The sequence below is a fragment of the Bison bison genome, unplaced genomic scaffold (assembly GCF_000754665.1).
Source record: "Bison bison bison isolate TAMUID 2011002044 unplaced genomic scaffold, Bison_UMD1.0 scf7180017864535, whole genome shotgun sequence".
NCBI lineage: Eukaryota > Metazoa > Chordata > Mammalia > Artiodactyla > Bovidae > Bison > Bison bison.
The window spans coordinates 9,826,463-9,853,679 of record NW_011495084.1 but is presented as its reverse complement, the minus strand read 5'-3'; the positions used below and the strand labels follow the sequence as shown (position 1 = coordinate 9,853,679).

Below are 27,217 nucleotides of genomic sequence, written 5' to 3'. Positions count from 1 at the left end.
TTGAAATTAAAAGACGCTTACTCCTTGGAAGGAAAGTTATGACCAAACTAGATAGCATATTGAAAAGCAGAGACATTACTTTGCCAACAAAGGTCCGTCTAGTCAAGGCTATGGTTTTTCCAGTGGTCATGTATGGATGTGAGAATTGGACTGTGAAGAAAGCTGAGCACTGAAGAATTGATGCTTTTGAAAAAACTGTGGTGTTGGAGAAGACTCTTGAGAGTCCCTTGGACTGCAAGGAGATCCAACCAGTCCATTCTTAAGGAGATCAGTTCCTGGGTGTTCATTGGAAGGACTGATGCTAAAGCTGAAACTCCAATACTTTGGCTACCTGACGCGAAGAGTTGACTTATTGGAAAAGACCCTGATGTTGGGAGGCATTGGGGGCAGGAGGAGAAGGGGATGACAGAGAATGAGATGGCTGGATGGCATCACTGACTCGATGGACGTGAGTCTGAGTGAACTCTGGGAGTTGGTGATGGATAGGGAGGCCTGGCATGCTGCAATTCATGGGGTCGCAAAGAGTCAGACACGACTGAGCTACTGAACTGAACTGAACTGATGGAACCAGATACCATGATCTTAGTTTTTTGAATGTTCAGTTTTAAGTCAGTATTTTCACTCTCCTCTTTCACCTTCATCAGAGGCTCTTTAGTTCCTCTTAGCTTTCCACCATTAGACTGCATATCTGAGGTTGTTGATATTTCTCCCGGCAATCTGGATTCCAGCTTTTGAGTCATCCTGGCCTGCGTTTCACATCTGCATATAAGTTAAATAAGCAGGGTGACATTACACAGTGTTGACATACTTCTTTCCCAATTTTGAACCAGTCTGTTGTTCCATGTCTGGTTCTAACTGTTGCTTGTTGACCTGCATTCAGGTTTCTCAGGAGACAGGTAAGGTGGTCTGGTATTCCCATCTCTTGAAGAATTTTCCACGGTTTTTTTGTGATCCACAGAGTCAAAGGCTTTAGCGCATCAATGAATCAGATGTTTTTTTGGAATTCCCTTGCTTTTTCTATGTTCCAAGCAGATGTTGGCAATTTAGTATCTGGCCCCTGTACCTTTTCTAAATCCAGATTGTACACCTGGAAGTTCTTAGTTCATATACTGCTGAAGCTTAGCTTGAAGGATTTTAAGCATAATCTTGCTAGCATATGAAATGAGCACAATTGTATCGTAGTTTGAACATTCTTTGGCATTGCCCTTCTTTGGGATTAGAATGAAAATTGACCTTTTTCAGCCCTGTGGCCACTGCTGAATTTTCCAAATTTGCAGCATCATCTTTTAGGATTTGAAATAGCTCAGCTACAATTCCATCACCTCCACTGGCTTTGTTCATAGTAATGCTTCGTAAGGCCCACTTGACTTTGCACTCCAGGATGTCTGGCTCTAGGTGAGTGACCACACCATCATAGTTATCTGGTTCATTAAGATCTTTTTTGTACAATTCTTCTGTGTATTCTTGTCACCTCTTCTTAATCTCTCTGCTTCTTTTAGGTCCTTAAAATTTCTGTCCTTTATTTTGCCCATTTTTGCATGAAATATTCCCTTGATATCTCCAACTTTCTTGAAGAGATTTCTAGTTTTTCCCGTTCTGTTGTTTTCCTCTATTTCTTTGCGTTGTTCAACATAAGAAGGCTTTCTTGTGTCTCCTCACTATTCTCTGGAACTCTGCATTCAGTTGGGCATGTCTTTCCCTTTCTCTTTTGCCTTTCACTTCTTTTCTCAGCTATTCGTAAGGCTTCCTTAGATGGTCATTTTGCCTTCTTGCATTTCTGTTTCTTGAGGATGGTTTTGGTCACCATCTCCTGTACCTTGTTAGGAACCTCCATCCATAGTTCTTCAGGCACTCTGTCTATCAGATCTAATCCTATGAATCTGTCACTTCCTCTGTAAATGATAAGGGATTGGTTTAGATCATTTCTGAATGACCTAGTGGTTTTCCCTACTTTCTTCAATTTAAGTCTATATTTTACAATAAGGAGCTCATGATCTGATCCATAGTCAGCTCTAGGCCTTATTTTTGCTGACTGTAAGGAGCTGCTCCACCTTCAGCTGCAAAGAACATAATCCATCGATCATCTGGTGATGTCCACGTGTAGAGTCATCTCTTGTATTATTGGAAGAGGGTGTTTGCTATAACCAGTGTGTCCTCTTGGCAAAACTCTGTTAGCATTTGCCCTGCTTCTTTTGTACTCAATGTATGATAGGCACTTATGTGCTGAAAGTGAAGATGGAAGGAAGGATCACATGTAATCACTTGTAATTTCCCTGAGGTACCAACTGAATAGAATCCATAAGATTATGATGATGCGGTGAATGACTGTAACTCATCACACAGTTTTTGCACCTCAGTGTTTTACTCATCTTCTTTTAGATATGTACGCAGTTCGTAAAAAGGTTTAGGTCTAAGAGTAATATCATGCTATTTTGACGAATCATGATTTCCATGAGCCTTCTGTTATGCTGCTACTTTTAACTGAGTCATTTCCTTAATCAAGAACTTTCTCATTGTTCTCAGTGATTGAAGGCTGAAAGCCAGATTCCTGAGTCTGATGTTCATAAGCTTCCATAATAACCTTCTTGCCCCACACCAATCACCTCATCTTAATGCCCATTATTTTGCAACACAAACTCGTCTCCCAGTCAGGTGAGTCCCACCCTCCTAGAATCACCTTGAAGTGAAAGTGTTAGTCACTCCGTCTTGTCCGACTGTTTGTAACCCTATTAGCCCGCCAGGCTCCTCTGTCCATGGAATTCTCCAGGTAAGAATACTGGAGTGGGTTGCCATTCTTTTCTATTCTCAATTCCAAGACTGCATGGTTTAGCTTCTCTTTGCTAGGAATATTCTTTCCTCTCCCACCCACTCATCCAAATTCTATCCACAGAATTATGCAGTATCCTGGGACTGAGTGCATCTTAGTGGTCATCTCCTCCAAGGTCAGCTTAAGATCCCTATTTCTCATAAGACCATTTCCTACTGTCCCAGAGCACGCTCTCTTCCCTGCATCAGTGGCCAGTAAAAACTGACACCACCCCTAATCTATGCTTCTGCTGGGTGCTTGTGTGGGACAGGGTGATGAGCAATACTGATGTGGTATCTATTCTGTGGGCCTTATCTGTTACTTTATTATCTCTGAATTTCTATAGAATTTGTCTCGAAACTAATCATTTGGGGTGAGTGAGTGAGTGATGTCGCTCAGTTGTGTCTGACTCTTTGTGACCCCATGAACTGTAGCCTACCAGGCTCCTCCATCCATGGGATTTTCCAGGCAAGAATACTGGAGTGGGTTGCCATTTCCTTCTCCAGGAGATCTTCCTGACCCAGGGATTGAACCCAGGTCTCCCACATTGCAGGCAGACGCTTTACTGTCTGAGCCACCAGGGAAGTCCATCATTTGGGGTAGTTAATCATATATTGCTTACACAGCTATTTAAACTTGTATGTGTTATGGATCTGTCTCATAGTATTGTTATGAGAAGTGATTAAGATGTGAAAAACCCAAGATATAGTGTACATGCAATAATTGTTCTATGTCCTCACAATTATTTTTATGTTATATTTTCTCTTTTTACTATATTTATCTAAAGATTAGGGATCAACCCTTTTACCCTGTTGTATTTCCTTACCATTTGAGCAGGTAGTAGCTACTCAAAAGATACTTACCAGTAAACATTTAACTGCTGGCCCCAAAAATGTCTGATTTACAAATCTTGAGGGAGCCTCCCTTATTTGTTTAGATTCCTTTGGTTCTTGCTAACAGTAATGAACTCAAGCTTCACCAAAAAAAAAAAAAAGTCCCATTACTATAAGGATACTGAAGAATAGCATTTCAAGTCAAGGGGAGGGATGCAGCCAGGCCTCATGAAGGGATTCAGGTTTTCCTTTCCCCTTCTCTGCCTCTCTGCCTCATTCTGTTTCACCTGTGCAGAATTTTTTTGTGTGTGTTTTCAGTCACCTGACGGCTTAATAGCTGCCCCAGAGCTCCCACACTCACATAGTACAGTTTGACCCTGCTCAGAGACTAGTTACCAGTTCTTATCACTACTACCTTTTAGGGGGAGGGACTTTCCGATGGACCCATTTGTCTCAGGATGCCGTTATTGTCCAGTCAGCTGTGGCTGCTGGGCAAGGCCACTGTTTGTAATTGTGGATCCTGAGGATGCACCCCTATGATTTGAAATGCTTCCTATAGAAATGGAAGTCAGTCTGGTAGACACTGTACTTGTCTACTTCTAGCTCTCATATAATATTTCTTTCAAAGGAATAAGTATAAAATGTTAGGTAAATGAATAAAACGTTAACATTAAACACTATTTTTTAGGTGGCTCTTTTGTATACTCAAACTACAGGGCCCATCTTAATAAGTAAGTGGTTACATTAAGATACTTTCAGAACATCTAGACCATTACTACCTGAAAAAATAGCATAGAAGCCACATGTTGTTAAGTTGCTTAGTCGTGTCTGACTCTTGCGACCCCATGGACTGTAGCCCACCAGGCTCCTTTGTCCATGGAATTTTCCAAACATGAATACTGGAGTGGATTGCCATTTCCTCCTCTAAGGGATCTTCCTGACCCAAGGATCAAACCTGTGTCGGCTGAGATCTTGGCAGGCAGATTCTTTACCACAGAGCTATCTGGGAAGCCCAGAAGCCACATATATAATGTTAAATTGTCCAGTAGCTGCATTAAAATAAAAAGAACATGAAAATTATAATAAAGTTTATTAGTCTAATATATTCAAAATGTGATCACTGTACCTTGTAAACCATATAAAATTATCAACATATTTTAATTTTTAATATTTATTCAGAATCTACTGTGTATTTCATATCTACAGTACACTCCAGTTCAAACACTAAATTTTCATCAGAAATATTTACTCATTTAGATTTTTATAAAATTGACAATTGAAAACACAGATTCACATACCTAAGCTTTTCCAAAGATTCTTAAAAGTGTTCCAGTCACCAAATCACATAATAATTTTCTAACTTTCAACATGTTGAATTAGTTAAGCAACATTAATATTTTAGTTCCTCAGTCATACTGGCCACATTTTGAGTGATGAGTAGCTGAAGGTGGCAAATGGTCCCTCTATTGACTCACACAGATTAGACAGAGATATTTTAGAGACTTGCCTAAAATCACAATGTGTGTTAACAGAGTTAGGACTAGACAGCCTCTAGTTCATCAGGGCCGCCCTCATCTGCCATGTTGACCTTTCTTCCTGGTGCTATTTTGTATCTGGCTCAGAGGCCATTTATAGGCCCGCCTGGGGAAACAACATGTATTTATAGTGTTTGGACTGATTACCATCTTAATCAGATTGAGGTTTCTACTCGCTTTAATTAAAGCGAGAAAATGCAGTTAGATGTCTGCAGTGAACACTGAAGACCCAAATTAATTGTTTAGAGAGAGGACTAAAATAAATCATGACAAAACCCAGCTCAAAAAAGGAGTTAAGATTTTGGAGACTCTACAGCAGTAACTTGAGCACACAATATTTTACGACGTGTTTTTGTAGGAATGTTTTAAAGTTGCCTGCCCATGAAATGTTCGAGATTGGCAAGGAGTGTCTGCTTTCTGGTCCTAAGAGTAAAAGCAGAAGGAGTAAGGAGAGTCCATTAAAGTCAATTGGTGGTGATGGTTTAGTCGCTAAGTTGTGTCCAACTCTTGTGATCCCATGGACTGTAGCCCACCCAGGCTCCTTTGCCCATGGGATTTCCCAGGCAAGAATACTAAAGTGGGTTGCTATTCCTTTCTCCAGGGGATCTTCCTGACCCAAGGATCCAACCTTGGTTTTCTGCATTGCAGGTGGATTCTTTACTGGCTGAGCCACCAGGGAAGCCTGCTGAAAGCAATTAGCATTTGCAACAGTTACTGGAAGAAATCTGGTTCCTATAATGTAGTTCTGGATTCATTGAAATGAGACAGAGCCATTTCTAATTCCTAAGTAATCTCTTAATCGAGTTTAAGGACCAGTGTGTCTCGTCCAGAAGTTGGACCACACGAGTCATGGAGAACCCAGCAGAAGAAAGTGCTACAGCTGTATGTGTCAGTATTTACTGATGAAAGAACTAGGCAAGGGCTTGGGAGTCTTGGTTTCTAATATTTGTTTTAAATTTGTTGTGTAACCTTGGTGAACCACTTCACTGCTTGAGACCTTCCTTGATTTTCCCATTTACGACATTGGTGGGACGGGACCAGATGGCCTTTAGCATCTCTTCCAGATCTAAAGCATTGTGATTCTGTTGGCATAGTGCTAGATTCTTTTTGACTGACCAGCCAGGAGGTAAATGCTGGAAGCACAAGAGGAAAGAAAGGGGTGCTTTGTGCCTATGGGCATTCATACTTCTAATTCTGGCAAGATTGAAGGTTGACACACATTAAAGAAAACAAAACAGAAACAATCAAACTGGGCAGTAATGCTGGTAATTAGATTAGTTGGATTAGAAGATGGGGTGGAAGGCTCATTGTGAATATTCCTCAGAAGCCTCATAGTTTATGAGCCAGGGCTTTGCTCCCTCAGAATCTCTAATGGGTGTTGTACCCCAGCTCCTTTGTGGAGAATTCCCTCACAGTGCACATACCTCCGTGAGGCTTCCTGACGAAGCAGACACATATCTCCCAAAGAACAGTTACTAAACGGAAAAGTAGTGCCAAGTACCTCCGTGAAGAAACGTTAGTGTGTGTTTTGTCCACTTTCAGATTCTAGTTCCAAAAGGCTTCTGGACTGCTCTTGGAGACTCTTCATCTAAGACTGATGCAGAATCCTGTGTCAAATGTTTTCAGCTAATAAACCAGAACAGTTTCTTAAATGAAGCAGGGGATGGAGAGAAGAAGGCAGGCCAGATTTAGCAAGTCTCTCGGATGTTTTTATTTCAGTCACGGTCTCAAATTTACCAGTTCTGGGTCTGCAGAGATATTATATCACACATCCTGTGAAATTCACGTATCTATTTTATACTTGTGTGAATGTGTGAGTTTTCATTGTTGGTTTTTGGAAGTGGTCATATTCTAAATTATGTTTGGAATGCTTTCAATCATAGTTTTTCTTTTTTTAATCTTATTAATTTGGTGCTTATGGTACTTTAAAATCCTTAGGAAGTTCATAGTTTTTACCCAAATCTTCTGTGGTGGTGGCGTGCGAGCAGGTCAAGGACATTGATTCAATGTCATCGATTCAGTTAGCATTCTAGAATGATACATGTTATATATCATTTATATATACACACACAAACATGAATAGAAAGCATATGTTGCTCCAATAATCCTAAGTAGAGCTGTTATAATTGATCCAGAAAATGTAAGACAGAGGCTACCAAAAAAGAAGGTAAGAAATTAAGAGTATGAAGTTAAGGAAAATCCAGACAAATTTTCCCTTTCAAAGCAAAAAAGTATATTTCTTTTTGTGTGTATATAGGTGAATAAAACATTACGTTATATGTACTTCAGGAATTTGAAACATACTCTTTACATCACCTCTTTGATGTCCTGTCTGACTCTGTCAACTTTACTGATCTTTCACATTCTTCTAGTGAAATAGAGAATGTTATTTATATCTTACATTCTTCTAATATCTATTGTGAGTTAATAGCTGTGCAATATAAAACTATTTGTTTAAAATGGTCTCTGAAAGATGAGTGACAGTAATGCCTGTTTATTAAGGTAAAGGAAAAATTTAAATTTGTGAATTGCACACTTTTAATTATCTATTTCCTAATCATAATAATCTTGTAAGAGTTGAAAAACAGACTTCATATCATCTCACAAATGAAATATTTAGGTCACTGTGTTTTGCTGTCTACAAATCATTGACTAGATTTAATTAAAAAGAAAATGCGAATCTGCTTGATGTTCTAGTCAAGGCTGGTTTCCTTTCTTGTAGGCAGACAAGTTAAAACTGGCTGATAGTTAATATTGTTTACCTCAGTTTTATCTTTCCTAAATGCAATAAACTTTAAAAGCTAAAATATAGCTGTTTAAACAGATTAGTGAAAAGAAATAACTTTGAATTGATTATATAGTCTTTCCAAGAAAATTATGCAGAATGTATAATGAATGAAATACAGTTAAAGGTGTTTAGAAATATATTTTTCAGCAGTGTAGTCTCAATGTTTACGTCAAATATCAATGAATTTTTCATAACTTTAAAGGGGCAGATATTGGGCTAGGATTCGATTATGGGATTTCCATGATTTAACAGTAAGAAATTACAGGTTTAGGGTTGGAAATGTTTCTGGGAAAAGTTGATTGCTTGGACTGTTGATTAGGTATGTGAAAACAAGGGTGGGTGGCCATGGGGCGAGTAGTCATAGCTAAATAAGAACTTGAATGAGGAATGTAAACATAGAGTTCAGTTGAAGATAGAGATAAACAGAAGTGACATAAGCACCCCAGAGTTCCAAGTTTAAAACTAAGAAACATATAAACAAGCTCCTTTCTGCTTTAACCACAAAAAAGCAACAAACAAAAAGAAAAAACAACCTGTTCATTTAAGGCAAAGACCACAGTACCTTAATTCAGAATAGGGGAATTTGATTTTGGTTCCTACACGTCAGAGCATCAGAGAGAAGGACAGGTGAGCTTGTTCATAAAGTGGAGCAAGGACAGAGTTTGAAAAGATTAATACATGAGCTGTACTTGCCATGGAAAAATTTGCACAATTTCAGTGGGATGAACTAATTGGTGAAGGCTGTTTTACCATATAAATACTACTAAAGTAGTATTTACAGAATGTACTGTTTCCCATATCCTAGGAAATCTGCCCCTTGCTGATAGGGATGACTATCTAAAGGGAATTATTGCTGTCTAAGTGGAGGGAAACTTGGGAGAGCAATCAGCCTCCAAAGAAAGACTGACAGCTTGTAAAGAGACTTGTTAATGATGCAAATATGAACTTGCATGTGCTTAAGATAAGCACTGATTTTATAAAACAAGGAGTTCATTCTCAGCATATTTTGGAAACAGTCTTTGAGAACTTGGTTGGTGAGTCAAATGAAACGGCCAAATTGAACTAATTCCCACTAGGAGTTTGTTTATTCTACTTATCTGAAGTCAGAGCCAATACTCCCTAAAAGTTTTGAATGGCATTTAATGCTTCCAGAAATTGCAACGTACCTATCTGTAGAGAAACCAGTTTCCCCTTTGGCTGGGTCATATTAATTAAAATTGTTCTATGAAATAAATATAAAATGGCTCTCTTGTATAATTTAGAAAACACGAATTACATGAGTTTCACCCACAGAGATATTTTGCTGGTAAGTAGAAAAATAAAGTATAGTGGGTTTTGTTCATTTTACATGACATTGGTTACCCTCTCTGATTATGTGTTTTTATTACAATAGAAATAATTTAAAATTATGTGAGATCTTAATAAGCCAAGACCATTTTACCTTTTCTATCTTATTTTTTTCATTATAACATTTTAACAATTAAAAATATAAATCAGAACCTAGACTTCAAAGTTTTTTATAAGAGAAAAAAGAATATTACAATATACAATGTATGTAAATTTCCAATTATTTTAAGTGGTGTCACATTCATTTTTAAAAATGTTATAATTCATTCTAATATACTAAGAAGTTTTCCCTAATAATCTAAACCTTTATTTATCTGCAAATGTATAAGAGGGGTTGGCAAACTACACTCTACAGACCAGATCCAGTATGTTGCTGATATTACATGGACAGCCAGCTGAGTTTGTCTTTTTACAGATGAACATTTACAGTCTACTTGATAATAGAGAATGCTTTTAACCCTAAGTGAACAAAAATGTTGACCCAAAATAAAGAATTCCATTCTTCTTATTGCTAAACCTGTGTTACAAAAGAAGCTAAATAATTATGCAAAAGACATTGTATCCAATTATAATCATTACTTTTTAAATGGTAATAAGAATGGGTAGAAATTCATTTTCTCTTATATAACTGGACCTACACAATATTCTTGATTTTTGCCTTTTGGCATACAAAGCTTGAAAATATTTGCCATCTAGCCCTTTCCAGAAAATGTTGGGACCCTTGTTATGTAGTATTTTCTCTCACTTTTTTTTTTTTTTTTCACTTCTATATCAGTTAAGCAATTAGTTTCTGAGCAACACCCATATGCCAGACAGTATTCTAGGTCTTAGGAACACCACAGGGAACACAATTTTATAAAAAAATCCTACCCTCATGAAACTTAAATTCAAATTATGTACCTCATCTCCTCAAAACTACCTTACTTCCATTTTCCCTTTCTGTAGAGGGACAAAATGAGGTTCAGAAAATTTATGTAGCTTGTCGGGATTCTCTCAGCCAAAATTGAACCCAGTTTTGCTTGATTCCAAGGCTTGAGCTTCCAACCAGTGGACAGGGCTGGCTTCATGAGTGGGGCTCCACACTTGGTTTCATGCTCTGCTGTCACCATCGTGAAACTCTTCATCATTTTTTGAACACGTTTTGAGCAGTAAATACATTTCCATTTTGCTATTAGCCCCACAAATTATGTAGCTGGTCCTGCCACTAAAGCAAAAGTGCTTCTCTCCCAGACCAGGGCTATTTTTTTAACACCCACAGAAACTCAGCTATGAAGAAGTTTTGAAATCTATCAAGATCCTGAGAAAAATAAGCCATTATTGATCCACTGATTCATATTCTAGTTGCCCAAAAGACTGGAAGTTCCTTGAAGAACATAGGAACCTTTCCCACTATAACTTTCTAAAAAAATTTCTCTGGGTTAAATTCATTTCAGAATACAGTAAGTAAGAAATAAATATGCTTCCATAGAATTAAATTTTGCAGTATCTGAACCTTGTCAAGGACTCTGTCTTAATTTTATCTCCATGGAAGGGCAAAATCTTTACCATCAACAATTTCTTCTGATCTTTATGCATTTGGACATTTTGAAACAGCTGTTAGATATGACTTAAGAAAAACCTAAGAACAAACCTGTTCTGATATAAGGAAATCTTTTGTCCAGTAATCAGTGACTGTACTTAAAACAGGTGCTTTGTCTTCTTTTCTTTTAATTTCTTACAGCCTAGTCATTGTTGGATAAGCCAGATGGTGGAACAACTGTCAGTCAGCTTGACTGATCTTCTGGACAAGTTTTCAAATATTTCTGAAGGCTTGAGTAATTACTCTATCATAGACAAACTTGTGAAAATAGTTGATGACCTTGTGGAGTGCATGGAAGAACACTCATTTGAGGTAACTTTGTATTGGGACTGCTTTTTATTACTCATCTCTGTAACCTATGGCTGATAAGTGGTGGCAGGGTTGGGGACGTGTTTGTGAGATTTTTAACTTAGAAATTTGTAATTAAAAAAAATTTTGAAGATGAGCACAAAAAAATAAATGTTTGTAGTTATATCACAACTGAAATGTATATTAAGACAATTAAATGTTGTCACTTAATATAAAAATAAATGTATTCACAATACACTTATAAAAACAACCCTGACTTTATCTCATGGATAAAGTTCTCATAGCCTTCCTATGAGGTTACCAATGTTCATTTACCTTTAAATGGAAAATTGCCTATAATGAACACTTGACCTCTTATCTATAGTAATAATATCACAACAGAGAAGTGCATTTTAATGTCTTTGGGTCATTTGATGATTAGTTGTCACTTCAGAGTATGGGTATAGCAATGCTTTGGATTCGAAGCATATTAAAGAAGCAATGTACCCACTAGAGATTAAGGATGAGATGCTGGAGGTCAAATCCTGGCTTTGTTCAAAAATAGTTTTGCTCACCTCCTTTCCACATAAAATGGGGACAATAAGAGGAGTCGATATTACATGATTAATGATGAATTTTTATTCATTATGAATGAATTTTTATCATTCAAATTTGGCAAAGTAAAATGTTAACAGTTTTTTTAAGTTTTATAACACTGTGTCTATATAATAAATGACCTCTTGGGACACCTGTTTTGACGTAGAGTTCACAAGACAAGGTTTAGCCTACAGGCCTTCTTGAAGTTCAAACCTAAGGCTTTAACCATGATGCTGTATGAAAGTGAAAGTGAAGTCGCTTAGTCGTGTCCGACTCTTTGCGACCCCATGGACTGTAGCCTATCAGGCTCCTCCGTCCATGGGATTTTCCAGGCAAGAGTGCTGGAGTGGATTGCCATTTCCTTCTTCAGGGATCTTCCCGACCCAGGAATCGAACCTGGGTCTCCCGCATTGCAGGCAGACGCTATACCGTCGGAGCCACCGTAGTAACAGTCAAATACTCTGTCTCCATTCAAATTCTAGTCACTCTCTAAGACCCAACCTCCATCCCATTTGTGCTCTCCAATCTTGAAATTCTCATAACGCCAGTAACCTAATCACGACTGAGCGACTTCACTTTCACTTTTCACTTTCCTGCATTGGAGAAGGAAATGGCATCCTACTCCAGTGTTCTTGCCTGGAGAATCCCAGGGACAGGGGAGCCTGGTGGGCTGCCGTCCATGGGGTCGCACAGAGTCGGACACGACTGAAGTGACTTAGCAGCAGCAGCAGCATAATTCATCTTTTCTACTGTTTTACTTTCTAATTTCCCAATCAGAATGTATCGTATATTCAATGACATCTTAGAGTTAGCATCCCTTTTTATCATATCAGTATGAATGATGTACTAATGGCAATGATAAGGAGAGGTCACAGAAAGTAGAGTATACCAGACAAGGTGTCATGAAGGAAATAAGATATGCCCTAGGTCCTGAAAGATGAATTAATTGGTCAATAAATGGCAGTTTATCTAGAAGAGCATTCCAGATACCAAAAGGTGTACATTTACTAACCATGGCACTTTGGCGAGAACCCAAGAGATTCATACCAGGTGGTATCTCTCAGTTGTTCCAGAGGTTAACATATATATAAAACACTTAGAGTAGTACATAGTAAGTGGTACATAGGTGTTAACTCTAATTAATATTACCTGCTTTTATTTGTAGATAACCATGTTTGAGAAGATCCCCTGGAGAAGGGAAAGGCTACCCACTCCAGTATTCTGTCCTGGAGAAGTCCATGGACTGTATAGTCCATGGGGTCACAAAGACAGACTGAGAAACTTTCACTTTTCATATATTTATGAATTCCTAAAATATAGCTTTGACTTGTTTGGGGATTTTATAGAAAATCATATTCTTTTTATGCTTTTGAGACTTGCTTCTTTCATTCCACATTGTTTATAAGATATCCACATTGATTATTACAGCCGTAGTTGATTTTTTTTTTTTTACTGTTCATAAACATTTCATTGATTCAATATACCACTAATTTATTAAACCACTCTCCTGTTGATTGGTGTAAGAATTTATAAACACTGCTGGCAAGAACTTGCTTAATATGCCTCCTGGTACATCTTGCAAGAGTTTCCTTAAAGTAGTTACCTAGGAGTGGAATTTCTGGGTCACAGGATGGCAGCGTGTCCAACCTTACTAATATCAAAGGGCCAATTTATGTCATTCCACTGGAGTATAAGAGACCCCCTCTGCTCCAGATCCTTGCCAGTATTTATCATCATTAGACTTTTTAATTAGTGCATATTTGGAGCATGTGTTGTGTATATTTTTAATGAGAAGTAATGATTTTAATGAACATCTTTAAAGAGAACAGTCTATAGTTTGTTGTTAGGATTATTTCATTGTTTTGACGTTGCTTTCACCTTATTCGCCCTCGCCACCACCCTCTTCCTTTTATCCGGAATTGAGCCCCAGACTGAACTGCATAGAGTCATTTGTCCTATAGTGCCAGTTTGAATTACGAGTTTTAAAACAGTTGTCTAGAGACTTCCCTGGTGCTCCAGTGGTTTAAGACTCTGGGCTTCCACTGCAGGGGGTGCAGGTTTCATCCCTGGTTGGGAAACTAGATTCTGCATGCCCTGTGGAGAAGCAAAAAAAGACTGTAAAAATCTAATTCAAATCTAACTCAATAGATATGTTCCTAAAATATTAACAATGTTACTTAAAAACAAACAAAAAACTGTTGTCTAAAAGTGTCGGTTTCACTTGAGTCTGTCAAGGACATATTTGTGGTCTATTACTTTGACATTAGTTAAATCTGCAGACTATTTGAAAAACCTAATCTTGTGTTTTTTTTTTTTTTCTTCTTCTTCTAGAATGTAAAAAAATCATCTAAGAGCCCAGAACCCAGGCAGTTTACTCCTGAGAAATTTTTTGGAATTTTTAATAAATCCATCGATGCCTTCAAGGACTTGGAGATAGTGGCTTCTAAAATGAGTGAATGTGTGATTTCCTCAACATCAAGTCCTGAAAAAGGTAAGATATATATTCCTAATATAAATGTAGAAAGCAAGACTGAATCTTTTATGTATAGGTAAGAATCTACCTCTGACTCAAATATATATGTAGCTAGAAACAGACATGTGTGTGTATGTATGTCTAATATAAAAGCAAATATCAGTGGCATGAAAAAAAAAAACAGTTATGTATTTGTTGGTGTTCAAGCCCAAACAACACTTAACCATCTTCAAAGTACAGAATTGCACATGAGTAAACGATATATGAGATAGTCACTCGTTTTCACCTGATATTTACTAGTAATATACAATTATATTCTTCACTTCCAGTCTTCTTAATGTCCCCTTCTCAAATCTTTTCCTTAGGGGTCTAATTCTGAGTCATGAATTCTCATCTTCATCACTTACCCTGTACTGAGACTTCCTCCCCACTACCATCCCTATGATATGAAATTTTAATTTCATTACTTATTTTGAAAAAGTGATCAATTGCCAACCATTTGCATTATTTACATTTATTAGTGTGTGTAGGCAGTGAATCTTTGTTCTGTAACGTGACTTTGGTGAATTTCTTAATAAAAATAGAAAAGCAGGACCAAGTATAAAATAGGATCTGAATGATCCAGATTTGGGAAGCAGGCCTGGAAAGTACTCTAATATTGCACTTCACCTTTTGAGGACTCTTTAATTTATGTAAATCGCCATGCAACACTGACACATTATTGCTTTCTATTTAGATTCCAGAGTCAGTGTCACAAAACCATTTATGTTACCCCCTGTTGCAGCCAGCTCCCTTAGGAATGACAGCAGTAGCAGTAATAGTAAGTACATATATCTGATTTAATGCATGCATGGCTCCAATTAGCTTCTGTTAGGAGTATTGCATGAGCTTTAAAGGAAATTTCTACAATCATTACTATTAATTCTGTTCTCTTACTATTCTTCCTGTTATGATTTTCCTGAGAATTAAATAATTAGGTTTGCACAATTGGATTTCCCTAAAGCTGGAGATACTGTTTAATTGGGGTAATACATTTTCTGCTAAGATAGTTTTCAATAAGGCATGAAATTACTTTTAGATGATTTAAGCTTTTTTCATTGTTGACTTGAAATATATTTTGCATGGAATTTGCCTGACAAAAAAATGGAATTTTAAAATGGAAAATAGAGGTGCTGGCTGTGTAAAATTCCAAGGATATCTTCTGTTTTGTTGTGTATAACACTATTTACTACTGTATGTTTGGAAATTTGATTTTTTTTTAAATTTTACTATAAAATCATATGTTGGGGGACAATATGCTTCTTTCTCTGAAATTTCTATCCTTGTTCGTGAAGAAGAATCCAGTTTCCTGGAAGTCTAATGTCCTTTTTTCTTTCAAATGTAATCCCATGGACAGAGGAGCCTGGAGAGCTATACAGTCCATGGGGTTGCAAGAGTTGGCCACAACTGACAGACTAAACTTACCGACCTAGGCAAAGGTCACTATAAGGGTCATTGGATTTACTAAATATTCTGACCCTCTAGTCTCATGGATGCTGTAGGAGGAAAAAATTCATCCTGTGATCTTAGCTGAGAAGATCATCTCTTAAAAGTTAGTGATGGAACACTCTCATATGTTCAAGAGCATCAAAGACCTATCTGTAAAAAAGAGTAATCAATTTAATACAAATCCACAACAGCAATGCTGCAATTCAGAAATTAAAAGGAAAACCTCTAAAATCAATCTGTTTTGGATGTTTTGCCACCAAAACCTGACCTGAATTGTGATGAGGCTATTTGTAATCTTTACCCTCTAAAAGTGGGTATGCCTTTCACTAAGGATGCCTTTCACTAAGAAGTATTAATGTGTTTGACTATAGGGTGCTACTCATACCTCATTGAGGATATTATATAATATACAATATTTATAGGACAGAAATATTCTAAAATCTAAAATTCTGAATACCCATTGGATTTTAAAAATTTGAAGACACTATATATGTTAAGGTCTTTTTTACTAAGAATTTTATTAATCTTTTCAAAGAAGCAGTTTTTGACTTTTAAAATTCTGTTAGTATTTCATTGATTTATAATTTAACCTTTCATAATTTCCCTACATCTGCCTTGGGTTTAATTTGTTCAACTTTTTCTAAGTTCTCAAGGTAGAAAAATTAGATCATTGACTCTAAACCATTCTTCTTTTCTAAAATAAGCACTTAAAGGTATAAATGTCCTTATAAGCAGCTTTAGCTGAATTCCACATATTTTGATATATTGTGTTTCCATTATCATTTCTTTAAAAATAATTTTCCTTATAATTTCTTCTTTTGTTCACGGGAATATAAAAGTGGGTTGTTGTCTAAAAATATGTGATTTTTCTAGATATCTTATTCAGTTCTGTTCAGTTCAGTTGCTCAGTTGTGTCTGACTCTTTGCGACCCCATGAATATGCAGCATGCCAGGCCTCCCTGTCCATCACCAACTCCCAGAGTTCACTCAAACTCGTGTCCATTGAGTCAGTGATGCCATCCAGCCATCTCATCCTCTGTCGTCCCCTTTTCCTCCTGCCCCCAATCTCTCCCATCATCAGAATCTTTTCCAATGAGTCACCTCTTTGCATGAGGTGGCCAAAGTACTGGAGTTTCAGCTTCAGCATCATTCCTTCCAAAGAAATCCCAGGGCTGATCTCCTTTAGAATGGACTGGGTGCATCTCCTTGCAGTCCAAGGGACTCTCAAGAGTCTTCTCCAGCACCACAGTTCAAAAGCATCAATTCTGTGGAGCTCAGCTTTCTTCACAGTCCAACTCTCACATCCATACATGACTACTGGAAAAACCATAGCCTTGACTAGACAGACCTTTGTTGGCAAAGTAATGTCTCTGCTTTTCAATATGCTATTTAGGTTGGTCATAGCTTTTCTTCCAAGGAGTAAGCATCTTTTAATCTTATTAATGATTTCTAAATTAACTCCATTATTGTCAAAGAACATACAGTGTAGTCTTGTGAGATTTATTGAGACATTTTGTGAATATTAAAGTTTCAGGTGTAGCATTCTGAAATTTGATACAAGTGGTTGATAAAGTTCAGATCTTCTGTCCTTATTACATTTTTTTGTCAAATTTTTAATTGTTTACTGAGAGGGGAGCATTAAAAATCTTTCCTTTTGATTGTGGATTTGGTTATTTCTTATTTTGGTTCTATGATTTTTGCTTCACCTACTTAGCAGCTCTATTATTAAGTACTTACATATTTATTATCGTTATATCTTTCCTGATTTACATCTTACTGAAATATTCCTTATTAACTCTGCTAGAGCTCTTGTCTTGAAGCATATTTTGTTTGACATTGGTAGAGCCAGCCTTTCTTATATTTACTGTTTTCATATATATTGTTTTTCTTCCTGTCTTTATTTTGAAAGTATCTCTCTGATAGGATGCAGTTGGGCCCTGCTGTTTTATCTAGTCCCTTATTTTCATTAATTAGGCTGTTTGACCCATTTTGTATTTAATGCAGTTATCGGTGTGGTTAGATGTGGGTCTACCATTTTGTGATTGGCACCACATGCTTACTGATCCCCTGTTCCTCCTTTCCAGCCCTCTTTTGTGTTCATTGATTGATTGACTTTTAGTGCTCTATTTTAATTACTTCTGTTGTCTTTTCAACAGCACCTCTTGACATCATTTTGTGGTTGCTTTAGGAATTGCCATATACATCTTAACTTGTAACATTCTATTTAATCTTGTAGCACTTCAGAAACAAAGTAAGAACCTTGCAACAGGATGTTCCACTTGCCTATAACCTCTTTTGTGCTGTGTTGACATATATCTTTATGCAGGTTATAAACCTCACAATACAGTCTTAAAATTATTGCTTAAAACCATCTTTTCAAGAGAAGGAAAAAAATTCTTTTACATTTACCCACATATTTATTATTTCTTGTTACTCCTCATTTCCTCTTGTAAATCCAAGTTTCTGTCTGGCATTAATTCCTTTCTGGCTGAAGAGCTTCCTTTAGCATTTCGTGCAGTGCAGATCTGTTGCCAACAAATTCTTTTTCTTTTAATAGAAAAATGACTTTGTCTTCAGTATTGCAGGTGCTTTTTACTAGATACAGAATTCTGGGTTAACAGAATTTTTTTCCTTGAGTCCTTTAAAGATGTCACTCCATTGTCTTCCTGCTTCTATTGTTTCTGACAAAAAGGCAGCCAGCATTTATATGATGTTTTTCCTTATATGTACTGAGTCATTTTCCCCCTCTGCCTTTCAAAATTTACTTCTGTTTTAGGAGTTCAAATAAGATGCGCTTAGGAGTGGTTTAAGCTTCTTGGATATGTATGTTTAAGAATCACACATACATACAATCACACACATAATCCACATATATTATTGATAAAATCAGTCTCACAGATCATGGATGTTTTGTTCATTTTTTTCCAACCTCTCTTTAATCTTCAAGATGAATAATTTTAACCTATTTTCAAGTTCCCTGACTTTTCTGTCATCTGCTAAATTTTTCTTCCAGTAAGTTTTCCTTTTTCCATTAATTTTTTTATTAAGACTTTATTTTTAGAGCAGTTTAAGGTTTACAGCAAAATTGAGGGGAATAGAGGTTTTTCACATACTCCCTGCCACACATGCATAGCCTCTCTCATTAGCAACATGCCCCTCTAGAGAGGTACGTTTGTACAATGGAGGAATCTTCATGGACACCTCATATCAGCCAAAGTCCGCAGTTTACATAGGGTTCACTCTTGGTGCTATCCATTCTATGGGTTTGAATCCAGTGCATTTTTTTCATTTCTAAATTTGTACTTTGTGTTCTAGAATTTTCATTTGGTTCTTTTTATATTTTATATTTTTCTGCTGAGATTTTCCATCTGCATATTCATTATGACAATATTTTCTTTTTTGGCTCTTGGATATAGTTACAATAGCTTCTCTAAAGTTCTTGTTTTCGAATTTCAATATGTAGGTCATCCCAGCATGGTTTCTATTAAGTGATTTTTTTTTCTTCCTGATTGTGGGTCACATCTTCCTTTAGATGGCTAGTAATTTTTGACCATATGCTGGATATTATGTTGTTGGTATAGGTATTATGTTGTCGAATATCTGGATTTTGTAGCATTCCTTCAGTGACTGTTTTGTTCTGATAGGCAGTTGGTTCAGTTCCTAGCAGATCAGTTTTCTCTTCCTTTCCAGGCCTTTTTTTTTTTTTAGGCTTTCTTAGAGGGTGGAGGGAGAGTAGCGTTATTTCTAAGGCATGGGGTCACTGAGCTATTTCTTTAATGCCTAGAAAATCTCTCCATTCTTGCTTGTCAGAGCTTCTTTGTCTCTGAATTGACTTCTAGGGTCTTTGCTTAAGTCATAGCTTCCTGGACACTGTTTATTGCCAGCTTTTGTGAGGTTTCTCCCTGTGCATGTACAGCTTATTACTCAAGCAATGATTGAGTCTCCTCCAGACACGTATAGCGCTTCTTTTCTACACAGTTCCTCTCCCCAAAATAACCCTGCCTTACAAACCTCACAAACAGCCCCGCCTCCAGCTAAGGCAGCAGCCCTCAGCTTCATTCTCTGATTTCCTATCGTAGTGAGACTACTCAGTCAAAAGGTGTCACCCAGCCAGCAAATCGGGACAGTTGTGGGTCTTATCACTTGCATTTTCCCTCTCCCAGGGTTCACAGTCTCGTGTTGCCTTTCAGCCAAGGTCTGAAAGTAGTTGCCTAGTATAATTTGTTTAGTGTGATAATTATTTATGTTGGGAAGGTTAAATTGCTATCATCAGGGTTGAATGCAAAATCTTTGCTACTTACAAGACAACTGAATATAAAACACCTGTTCGGTCCTATACCTTTGAGACTATCAGTAGTTTTTAAATGGCAATATGAATGACCAGACTTGTTTTTTGTTTCCCTTTTTCTCCCTTTCTTCTTTTTTTTGCTTAAAAAAAAAAGTGAATCTTGCATGATCAGCAGCTTTTGGCCAGGTGTTCTCACTCATGAAAATGGCACTTTAGATACCCATGGATAGGACTAGCTGTTATGAGTATACAGTCTCATACGAGAAGCAGACACAAATAAAAATATTCATATTTTATGTTATTTATGCTATATTTAACAGAAGTATGTAAATGTCTTTAGTTGTAGCATAAGGAAAGTAAGACACTCTGGGGAGTAGGGAGTCAGGGAAATTTGAAGAAACCATGCTGTTTTCAGGAGAAAGACCCCAAATGTTGCCATGCTGGTCAGAGGACCATGGCATATGATGAAGCAGCCCAGAGGTGTAAGTTCCCTCTCTGTATCTTATAAGGGAGAATCATGGGATAAGGTAAAAATGTAAAAGTTATCCAAAGGGAGTTGTGCTTTCAAAGTAATGGTAATATTCTTTGTACCAAGCTAAAGTGTGTTTTCGGAGAAGGCAATGGCATCCCACTCCAGTACTTTTGCCTAGAAAATCCCATGACGGAGGAGCCTGGTAGGCTGCAGTCCATGGGGTAGCTAAGAGTCGGACACAACTGAGAAACTTCACTTTTACTTTTCACTTTCATGCACAGGAGAAGGAAATGGCAACCCACTCCAGTGTTCTTGCCTGGAGAATCCCAGGGACGGGGAGCCTGGTGGGCTGCCGTCTATGGGGTCGCACAGAGTCAGACACGACTGAAGCGACTTAGCAGCAGCAGCAGCAGCAAAGTGTGTTTTAAAAATGTTTAAGTTTGCGATCCTTACAGACAGTATATTTAAATGATAGAGAGAAGATCCTTACTTTGACATTACCTTACACATCTTCTAGAAAGACCACTGCCCAGCTCTAGCCCTTGCTTGGCTAGCTGTGTGGTCTTGGGCAAGTGTTTTAATCGCTCTGGACCCCTCAATCAAATGGAGGTTGATAATCTTTCCTTCATAAGTTTTCTGTGAGTTTTAAATGAGTTAGCACATGTGTACTTAGCACTGTGGCTGATGTATAGTACATGTTCATCTAGAATTATTAGAACAATTAGAGGCAGCGAGGCTGAGTCAGTAAGTGGTGAGTTTGTGGTGAGCTCTGAATCAAGGGAGAGTACTGAGTTGCATGTTTTCTAAGGACCAAGAAGAGGGACATATTCCTGGGCATGGTGCCCATAAGCAGACTCACTCTACAAAGAAATTCAGCAGAATTGCAGCACAGGTTTTTGTGGTCTATGTTTGTACAGATGTCGGGCATTATTAAGTCAAACCACACAAGTCAGTTCCCACCAATTTTGAACACCGGAAGGTTTTCATAATAATGAAAACAGCTAATAAGATAAGAACTCAGGAATTCAGGATTACTCAAATCCTGTGCAGATGAGCTCCCCCACCCCCAGAAACTTAGAGGCATTTTTATATAAAAGCAACGCTTTGGACCCAATAGCCTTCATTTGTGCTTCCCAGGTGGCACTAGTGGAAAAGAATGCAGTGTCTCCCTTCCAATGCAGGAGACAGACAGTTTTGATCCCTGGGTTGGGATCCCTGGAGTAGGAAATGGCAATCCACTCTAGTATTCTTGCCTGGAGAATTCCATGGACACAGGAGCCTGGTGGGCTACAGTCCATGGGGTCGCAAGGGTCAGACACAATTGAAGTGACTTAGCATGCATGCATACCCTTCCTTTGGCTCTTGAGGCACATAATTCAGATCTCATTGACCCCTGATGGATAGCAACTGTAGCAAGTATTGGGAATCATGCCTTGGAGATATAAGCAAAGCCTCTTCTAATAAAGTAGATTTTCTCTCCTGGAAGAGGGATGGCAGGATCACTGAAGAGAACCCAAGGCCTAGCTGTGAAGCCATTTACATTAGGAGAAGAAATAAGGAAGTGACACCTCTGTAGAAGGGGAAGTCGGCTCCTGTGGATCTGACCACCTCCTGTCTATCTCCTTTTCCCTCTCATACAGGAGGACTGGTGCTAGGTGTTAGTCAAATTCCAGAACTTTGTTCAGGGCCACAGTCCTAGGGGTAGGACTTTGGTTAACAAGTCACAGTGTTCTGCGAGAGCGAGGTGTGCTTTCTTTAGTTTCTCCTCCAGCTTGGCTTTATTTGCAACACCTCCCCTGGGGGCTGTCCTTCTAGCTGAGAAAGATTTAGAGTGGGGAATCCCAGAGCACCTCACTCTGTAATAAGTTCCTTCAGCTTGCTGCTGGTGGGTGTGGTCTTTCCTCTGGTCTGACTAATAACAATTCAAGATTTGGCCTTTGGATAGAACAGGAAGAACAGATGTCTAGCTGCCTTGACTCTGGGGCATCTGGCTGCTCAAACATAGGTAATGGAGTTCTCCGTAGCACCATCCCCACTAGCTACTTTTCCATTGGAGTCTGGGGACAAAATATTTATAGCTTCCTTTGTTCTCTGTATATGTCTGGATATGTCACTTGGCCAAATCATAATCACATGCCAGCAATCAAAATAGACAGTGTGGGTCATAGTGGTTTGGCCATCAATGGGAATTCGAACATGTCACTGGAATACAAACATAAATACCCAAATTATTATTTATTGATAGTGATACAAACATTTCTAAAATGGTCAGAATTGCCTGTAACTCCAAACACATTTCCTCATAGAAATCACTTTTATAAATAGTAGCAAAATCTGAGACAAGCACATGTAATCTTATATAACCCTTAAAATGGTTTTATTATTGTAATAATAGTGTTACTTCAATTATGCCAAATCCCATTTTATAACTCAGGCTTATTTTGGTGATAGAATTCATGTTGAGCGTTCAGTTCAGTTCAGTTCAATTCAGTCGCTTAGTAGTGTCTGACTTTTTGCGACCCCGTGAATTGCAGCACGCCAGGCCTCCCTGTCCATCATCAACTCCCGGAGTTCACTCAGACTCACGTCCATTGAGTCAGTGATGCCATCCAGCCATCTCATCCTCTGTCGTCCCCTTCTCCTCCTGCCCCCAATCCCTCCCAGCATCAGAGACTTTTCCAATGAGTCAACTCTTCTCATGAAGTGGCCAAAGTATTGGTGTTTCAGCTTTAGCATCATTCCTTCCAAAGAAATCCCAGGGCTGATCTCCTTCAGAATGGACTGGTTGCATCTCCTTGCAGTCCAAGGGACTCTCAAGAGTCTTCTCCAACACCACAGTTCAAAAGCATCAATTCTTTGGTGCTCAGCTTTCTTCACAGTCCAATTCTCACATCCATACATGACCACTGGAAGAACCATAGCCTTGACTAGATGGACTTATGTTGGCAAAGTAACGTCTCTGCTTTTCAATATGCTATCTAGGTTGGTCATAACTTTCCTTCCAAGGACTAAGCGTCTTTTAATTTCATGGCTGCAGTCACCGTCTGCAGTGATTTTGGAGCCCCAAAAAATAAAGTCTGACACTGTTTCCACTGTTTCCCCATCTATTTCCCATGAAGTGATGGGACCAGATGCCATGATCTTCATTTTCTGAATGTTGAGCTTTAAGCCAACTTTTTCACTCTCCTCTTTAACTTTCATCAAGAGCTTTAAGATGCCTAAAACATATTTCCCATGGAGTTGGCCAAAAGGTCTGTCAGTCTGGTCTTAGGAAGTGATTCATAGTTACATGAAGGGAAGAGTCCAGTTCTTTACTCAATCTCCTTTAAGTATAAGGGGCACATGACTCACTATGTTTCCCCTATGCTGCCCCAGCACACACCCAAACTTACTATTATGAGAACCTCTTTGGAAACATAAGAATCATAGAATTAATGAGTTTCCTCTTCCAAGTTTACAAATGGTAGGGAAATGGGCAATTCTTATTCTCACGACAATAGATAAGATTTGTTTCTTGCCTCTGAGGTTAAATCTATGAGTTAATTTTTCCCTCTTAAATGCTGATACACATACTGTGGTTTGATTCTTTTAGATCGTGTACTTTAGGTACTTAATATTAAATAGGTGACTGTAGGCTGACACAGTAGCCCGAGTATCATTGCAAAATATCATAACCCAAATCAGTCACTTTTACTTAATTGGCTTACATTTTGATCATATGATGGCTGAAAGTATATAGTTTATAAATGTATTACATCTTCCAAAGAGAACTGAAAGTTTAACTCTTACAAGTTGACATACACATGTCCATGTTCTCAAACAAGGAAGCTGTTTCTTGTAAGGAGACAGAGAGGAAAAATCTGTCAAAATGTTAAGTTTTGTGATGGGAGCAAGAGACCCTTAGGGGAGTTTTGTTGTTTAATTCCTGAATCATTCTGCTTCTCAAGGAAGATCAAAGCAGGATTCAGGGAGGTGTCCCAAGTTGATTTCATGTGCCCATTCTCTCTCTCACTTAGTTACATGGGGAGACACTGGTGTTTCCAGCCATTCTTCCCTGTTCAGTCATCTCTGGCTTTCTAACATAGAAAGTCTGAAAAATTGAAACCTTTAGTCCATAGCACAGTGCAAAGCACTGCTCGGTATCCAGTAAATGCCAGCTGACGATGCAATGAAGAGACACTGCAATTCTAAGCTTGAGGTCCCTGAAAATACCCTAAGCATAATGTGCAGATATTAACTTAAAATTTGAGGCAGGCCAGACATAGCTTGATTCATCGAGACCTTGATCGGGATGCAGAATGTCTTTAACGTTTCTTGGCAAGAGGTGATGTGTAAAAAAGTGAAAAGGTATTAGAAGATAAAGGCATAGAAGATGGATTTGCTTGATTAGATAGAAATCATTTTCAGGTAGATGTTATCTGCGTTCCATATGGGTCCACATTAACCAAGTCAGACAGCCTTCTGTCTGTGGGGTTTCTTTTTCACCTTATATCTGTCAGAAACAACATGAACTTGTATTGAAAGTGGAAAAATCAGCATGTTAAATACTTTAAACAGATGATAGGTCCAGAGTATATTTCGGAAACAGTTGGGAACAACCACAGCATTAAGAGCAAAACCTCTGGCATGGGTACGGTATGTGGTGTTCACCACTGTACTGTTTAAATTACAGGGAAGGCCTCAAATTCCATTGAAGATTCCAGCCTACAATGGGCAGCCGTAGCATTGCCAGCATTCTTTTCTCTTGTGATCGGGTTTGCTTTTGGGGCCTTTTACTGGAAGGTAAGTGCTGTTATTTTTTTTTTCCCCCTTAATCAAAAACTTTACATATTTATTTGCTCATACCACATTACATAAATGATTAACAAACTGCCCTTTTCTAAGAAAGGATCCTACCAAGAAAACAGTAAGACAGGATATGTCTTAACTTATAGCCTCCACAGAATATAAACCTTAGAAAGGTTCCCCCATTCCTCCTCATGTTTTGAAGACCACTCCTGTAACTGAGAATGCATACTTAAGAAAATGAAAACTGGTTTTATTAGTCTGCTGCTGCTGCTGCTGCTAAGTCGCTTCAGTCGTGTCCGACTCTGTGCGACCCCATAGACAGCAGCCCACCCGGCTCCGCCGTTCCTGGAATTCTCCAGGCAAGAACACTGGAGTGGGTTGCTAGCACCTTCTCCAATGCACGAAAGTGAAAAGTGAAAGTGAAGTCACTCAGTCGTGTCCGACTCCTCGCGACCCCATGGACTGCAGCCCACCAGGCTCCTCCATCCATGGGATTTTCCAGGCAAGAGTACTGGAGTGGGGTGCCATGGCCTTCTCCTTATTAGTCTGAACTAAATATAAAAAGGAATAAATATATGATGTGGTTAAAATTAGCTAGAAATGCCATTTGTATGATGTGCTATTTTGGATTTCTACTCTTAACGCTCTTTTCTCATTGAAACCTGTCTGAAATTTTTAAATGTGCTAAATGATTGCAAGTCAGCTTTTTGAAATGTCTTTTTAATTTGATTACTATTTAAATCTTTCAGTTTCTTTACTACTCTTTCATCTCCAACATCCTAAAACTTTTGAGTGATAATACCATGCATTTTTCATAATTTCTTACTGCAAAAGTATTTTCATAGACTGCCTGCTGATGAAAACATAGAAGTGGAGACTATTTACCTCTTAAATAGGACATGATAATTTTACAATACATATCATTGTTCTTTTCCCAGAAGAAACAACCAAATCTTACAAGGACAGTTGAAAACAGACAGATTAATGAAGAGGATAATGAAATAAGGTATTTCATTTTACTGAATATGTTCATCAGTAAGGTTGACCTCGCCACTTCACATACCATGCATGTGCTCATAACATCTTTTAAGAAGTGTTTCACCCTCATGATGGTAGCTCCTAACCAGTGTCTTCCAGCTTTTAGCTCCATTTCTGATCTCCCATTCTCTCTTCAGTCCCACATCTCCACTTACCCGTGAAATACCTTCACAGAATTGTCTTCCTGACCCTTCTTAGGGTATGCTCTCTCTTTTCTATAAGCAGCAGAATCTTGCTCATCATGTTCCTGGTCATGGAGCGCAGGAGGCACGTTTACCCTCCTCTTTTACACACTATAGCCGAGACATGCTGAGCTCCTTCTTTAGCAGCAGTCATTATTTTCATCTTGTCTGAGTTGCTGCCACAGAACCTTCCTCGGCCCTTCTAAATTCCACCTTTGTCTCCTTCTGTAAACCCCATTCTTGATACCACCTCCTAGTCAAGATATTTTCAGTGTTTTTCTCTTTCACACTTCATATATTAGACCTCACTCTGGCTTTTGGAGCCTTTAACTTATCTCAACTTACTCGGTATTTTTTTAAAGCCAGATACAAAATTTAAGATACCTTTCCACTTACGATAATTGACTTCTGATCACTATTTTACTCTTACCACATACTGCCCAGGACCAATACTTTGACTTTACATTCAGTTATGGTTTTTCCATTTGGCATGTTATTTTTTCTTATATCATGTTGCATGTGTACACATTCACATATTAAGCACATATAAGCATTTTCTGTATATGTATCATATGCATAGAGAATTTTTTAACTACTTGAGACTGTTGAAGTCCTCTCTATAGTAATATTACGAAAGTAAACTTTCCACCCAATTTTGCAAGCTTTTTGCTCCTGTATTTATAGAAAAGTAAAAACTGCCCTTTACAATACCCAG

The 27,217-nt window shown here is 38.1% G+C and overlaps 1 protein-coding gene across 1 annotated transcript in view; it reads left to right on the top strand.

The window, feature by feature from the left end:
* KITLG (KIT ligand) overlaps positions 1-27,217 on the top strand; it is an 86,656-nt gene that overhangs the window by 46,240 nt on the left and 13,199 nt on the right. The window contains exons 4-8 of the mRNA XM_010832079.1: positions 11,030-11,200; positions 14,105-14,264; positions 14,983-15,066; positions 25,167-25,276; positions 26,221-26,288. Coding sequence (XP_010830381.1) covers positions 11,030-11,200; positions 14,105-14,264; positions 14,983-15,066; positions 25,167-25,276; positions 26,221-26,288 — 593 coding nt within the window. The remainder of the gene's footprint in view (positions 1-11,029; positions 11,201-14,104; positions 14,265-14,982; positions 15,067-25,166; positions 25,277-26,220; positions 26,289-27,217) is intronic.